Source organism: Myotis davidii, unplaced genomic scaffold, assembly GCF_000327345.1.
Source record: "Myotis davidii unplaced genomic scaffold, ASM32734v1 scaffold1703, whole genome shotgun sequence".
Lineage (NCBI taxonomy): Eukaryota > Metazoa > Chordata > Mammalia > Chiroptera > Vespertilionidae > Myotis > Myotis davidii.
Genome location: NW_006293780.1, coordinates 340,375 through 345,220, shown reverse-complemented (window position 1 = coordinate 345,220; position 4,846 = coordinate 340,375). Strand labels below are relative to the sequence as shown.

Below are 4,846 nucleotides of genomic sequence, written 5' to 3'. Positions count from 1 at the left end.
CCTGGCGTCGGCCGCCGGTTGGGGTGCGCGGGGCTCTCCGGACCCGCGGTCCGTGACACCTTCGCTGACCTGACTGCTTTGTCCTCGCAGGACCTGGCACTCGGGACGGTGACGGGACTTCAACGGGCTACCGCGGAGGAGGACTGCGAACCGCGGCGGCATCCCGGTCCCCAGCACATTGGAGCGGAGGCACATTGCCCGGGGCACCATGACGCTGAGGCTCTTGGAGGACTGGTGCCGGGGGATGGACATGAGCCCTCGGAAGGCGCTGTTGATTGCCGGCATCCCCCAGACCTGCCATGTGGCCGAGATCGAGGAGGCGCTGCGCGCCGGGCTGGCTCCCTTGGGCGAGCACCGCCTGCTCGGGAGGATGTTCCGGAGGGACGAGAACAGGACCGTAGCCTTAGTCGGGCTCACGGAGGAGACGAGCTTTGCCCTGGTCCCCAAGGAGATCCCTGGGAAGGGGGGTAGCTGGAGGGTAATCTTTAAGCCCCCTGACCCAGACGACGAATTTTTAAGCAGATTAACGTCCTTCTTAGAAGGAGAGGGCATGACCTTGGCTGAGCTGACCAGAGCTTTGGGGTATGGAAACGACCCCTTTGACCTAGACCAGAACATGATCCCAGAAGTGCGGGCCCCCATGCTGGCCCAGGCGTTAGACGAGGCCCTTCAGCCTGCCCTGCAGTACGTGAACTACAAAAAGCTGAGGGTGTTCTCGGGCGGCGATCCTCCAGGGCCCGGAGAAGAAAACTTTGAATCCTGGCTGTTCCATACCACCCAGATGATGAAGACATGGCAGGTGTCGGATGCCGAGAAGAGAAGGCGGTTGCTAGAGAGCCTTAGAAGCCCAGCCTATGATGTCATCCGTGTCCTCAAGATAAGCAACCCTTTAATTACGGTCCCCGAATGCCTGAAGGCTCTTGAGCAGGTTTTTGGGGTTATTGATAATCCTAGGGAGTTGCAGGTCCGATACCTGAGGACTTACCAGAAGGATGGAGAAAAGTTGTTTGCTTACGTACTCAGGTTGGAGCCTCTGTTACAGAAACTGGTGGAGAGAGGAGCAGTGGAGAGGGAAGTTGTGAATCAGGCCCGGGTAGACCAGATCCTTGCCGGAGCAGGCGACAAAACACTGCGCCGGCGGCTGCCTCTGCCCGAGGATGGCTCAGCCCCCGGCTTGTTCGAGCTGCTGGAGCTGATAAAGGATGAAGAGGCAACGGAGGCAGAGGAGGAGGAGGCCCTTCTCCAGGCAGAATTATTAGAGGGACATTTCACCTGAATCTTAGGGAACCAGAAAAGGGACAGTGACAGTGAGCAGAGCATGGAGGTAGAATAATCCCTATACTACAGTGGTAGACATTCACCAAGCCCTACCTTGTGATGCCAAGTAACTCATTTTTACTCAGTTCTCAATACACATCCATTGTCATTTGTGTGCCTACTTAAGGTCTCCTAAGTGTATCATTGACTAGGAAGACTGTAGTTCTGCACTGGTATTTATATATTTAAATTCATTCTGGTGAGTTTTTTATCATATAAAACTGGACAATAGTCTGTCACTGCATATGTGCACTGCTCAAAACTGTACAAAGTTCTATCACTGCATATGTGCACTGCTCAAAACTACAAAGTTCTATCACTGCATATGTGCACTGCTCAAAACTACAGTTCTATCACTGCCTATGTGCACTGCTCAAAACCACAAAGTTGCCGTAGCCAGTTTGGCTCAGTGGATAGAGCGTCGGCCTGCGGACTGAAGGGTCCCAGGTTCGATTCCGGTCAAGGGCATGTACCTTGGTTGCGGGCACATCCCCTGTAGGGAGTGTGCAGGAGGCAGCTGATCCATGTTTCTCTCTCATTGATGTTTCTCTCTATCCTTCTTCCTTCCTCTCTGTAAAAAATCAATAAAAAAATATATTTAAAAAACAAAAAAACCCCACAAAGTTCTGTCACTACATATGTGCACTGCTCTGAGAGGAAGGCAGGGGTAAGACCTGGTCTTACAGAGATGTCAGCTTGTGTGGTAGCAGGTGCAAGTGTAGCATGTCAAATGTGATTATGTATCAGCTTGTAGGTGTCTGTTGCCCTCCATTTATCATGATTGTGAACAGCAGTTAAGATATTTTCTGTGTGAAGCAGAATTTTGTTGATTCTGTGCAATCAAAACAAGAGACAGAACTGAATGCTGAGGTTAACTTTGCAGCTTCCATCTCTAACCTCAGGTTCCTGATGTGCATCATCATACATCTAGTTCTGAATATCATTTTAATAGGTATTATAAAATTATAAGTATGACCTTATAAAATAAAGGAATGCTGATAAAATGGCCTCTTTTATCTGTTTGGTTTATATCAAGTTTCCAAAGTGTGAATCTGAAAACCACTTAGTCCCTAAGTGAGATTGCTGAAGGGAGCTCCTGAAGCACATGGAATGAAACAGGACAGTACACAAATTAGTGCACATAGCAGGTGAGTACACTGATGCATCAGTGCATTGGTTTGAATGGTTTCCCAGCTAATAAGTACAGGGACAAGATGTACAATCAGGCTGTCTATTTCTAGAGCCCTTGCTCTTAATCTGTTCTATGCTGCCTGGTTAAATATTCATAGAAGCCTGTAAGAAACACTGTCATTGCTCCTGTTTTATTTAGTTAGTTTTTTGGTTAATCCTCACCCAAGGATATTTTTCCATTGACTTTAGAGAGAATGGAAAGGGTTGGGGGAGAAAGAGAAATATCAATGTGAGAGACACACATCGATTGGTTGCCTGCAACCCAGGTACATGCTCTTGACCAGGAATTGAACCCGAGACCCTTCGGTGCATGGACTGATTCTCTAACCACTGAGCAACTGCCGAGCACATTGCCCTTGTTTTACAGATGAAAGGCTTGAGGCTCAGAAAGCCTCAGAGTTAAGGCAAGGGCGCAAGGGCACATAATCTAACTCCCAAGAGCTTTTTAATATATATATATATTTTTTAAATAATATTTTCTTTGATTTTTAGAGAGAGAGGAAAGGAGAGAAAAAGATAAACATCCATGTGGGAGTAGCACATGTGAGAGGGGAACGTTGATTGACAACTTGGACATGTGCTCTGATGGGGAATGGAACCCGCAACCTTTCAGTGCACAGGACAAGGCGCAACCAACTGAGCCCCACATGCCAGGGCCTGAGAGCTTTGCTTAAGGTGCTCTGACATGTGCATTTGGTAAACACTACATCATTGTCAAACATCAAAAATGGCAGTTGTGTTTATGAAGTCATGTGAGTAATAAAAAAAAAAAGTTCTTTAAAAGCTATGTTTTGCCTGGCTGGCATGGCTCAGTGGCTCAGCGTTGACCTGTGAACCAGGAGGTCACAGTTCAATTCGGGTTTGTGGGCTCAATCCCCACTGGGGGGCATGTAGGAGGCAACTGATCAATGATTCTCTCTCATCATTGATGTTTCTATCTCTCCCTCTCCCTCTCTGAAATCAATAAAAAAATATATTTTTCAACATGAATGACAAAACCCTAAAATACTCTAGTTGTGCTGAGATGATGGGATTATAAGGCTGAGTTAGTTTTTTATGTTTCCTAAATGTGTTTTTTAAACAAATAAATATGCAAAGGGGGTAGGTGCTCAAGAAGGAAGTTGGCATTTTAAAGGATACAGGAACCAGCCTGAAAGAGTTCCCACTGGTGAAGCAACAAATTTGAGCAATGAAATTGAATTATAACTCAAAATTGTATTTTAACCTAAATTATAAAAAATGTCTACAATTTCACGCTGAATGACTTTTCTGTAAGTCTAAATCTATTCTAATATAAAATATTCATTGAAATACATACAGAGATACTTACATGCGTACATATGCAAGCAAACCATAAATGACCTGGGATGTTAGCCAGTGAAATAAGTGACTAGAAAGTGAAAAACTAGAGGGTCTCCTTTTTCCTAAAAACGGGTTATTCATTAAAAACACACACACACACACTCACACACACACGCTTATTCATCTAAACACCACTAGGTGGCGGTAGGCACTCAGGTTAGGCATCCGCCAGACAAAGCAGGGAAAAGGATTATTTCTTATATAAATGGCATCATACCTGCCCCTCCTCAAAAACTGGAAAACTTCTTAAGTCTTTATGTGGAAAAATACTGACATACTCGCTTGATGTTGAACAACTTCCTCTTTAGGTCCCTGAGACTTCTAGAATCTTCTAATCAGCTTGCCAGAGAAGCCTGGCCTTGGTAAATGGACTGGTCTGTCTATACAAGTGAGAACATTCGGTTCAGAGGTCAACGCTCAACCACTGAGCCACGGTGGTTGGGCCAAGTGAGAACATTGTTAATCATTCCATTTCACTCCCAGCCAGAGCATTTCATAACTGGAAACTAGATGGTCTCGCTCAACTTCTGAAAGTCTGTTATTCCAAAGAAAATGACATTTAGGTCAAAAGTACTCTTTAGGGGGGCAGAAGTGGCGAGGGGGGGGAGGGCGTCAATTGGGGAAAAGGGAGACATGTAATATTTTAAACAATTAAAAATAATGATAAAAAAAATAAAAAATACTCTTTAGTTGTTACGGGTTTCTCACACATTCTCCTGCCTCTGCTACCAGCAAGCCTAACTCTGCTATTAGAGGTGTTCATTTTTTTATGTATACATGAGTTACCATATGAACTGGACCAATTACTTAAATAGTTTGATTCACCCTAGCCAGTCTGGCTCAGTGGTTGAGCGTCCACCTATGAACCAGGAGGTCATGGTTCAATTCCCCATCAGGGCACATGCCCCATTGTGGGCTCGATCCCCAGTAGGCGTCATGGAGGAGGCAGCCGATCAATAGTTTCTCTCATCATTGA

The 4,846-nt window shown here is 45.7% G+C and overlaps 1 protein-coding gene across 1 annotated transcript; it reads left to right on the top strand.

Moving 5' to 3' along the window:
• Positions 1 to 13: 13 nt before the first annotated feature.
• On the top strand, positions 14 to 1,783 carry MOAP1 (modulator of apoptosis 1). Its single transcript, XM_006767610.2, has one exon. The coding sequence runs from the start codon at positions 209 to 211 to the stop codon at positions 1,274 to 1,276; it is 1,068 nt and encodes a 355-aa protein (XP_006767673.1). The 5' UTR covers positions 14 to 208; the 3' UTR covers positions 1,277 to 1,783.
• Positions 1,784 to 4,846: the final 3,063 nt, after the last annotated feature.

Bases quoted from the DNA above. Each gene is read 5' to 3' on its own strand.
- MOAP1 (XM_006767610.2), top strand. From the start codon at position 209: ATGACGCTGAGGCTCTTGGAGGACTGGTGCCGGGGGATGGACATGAGC.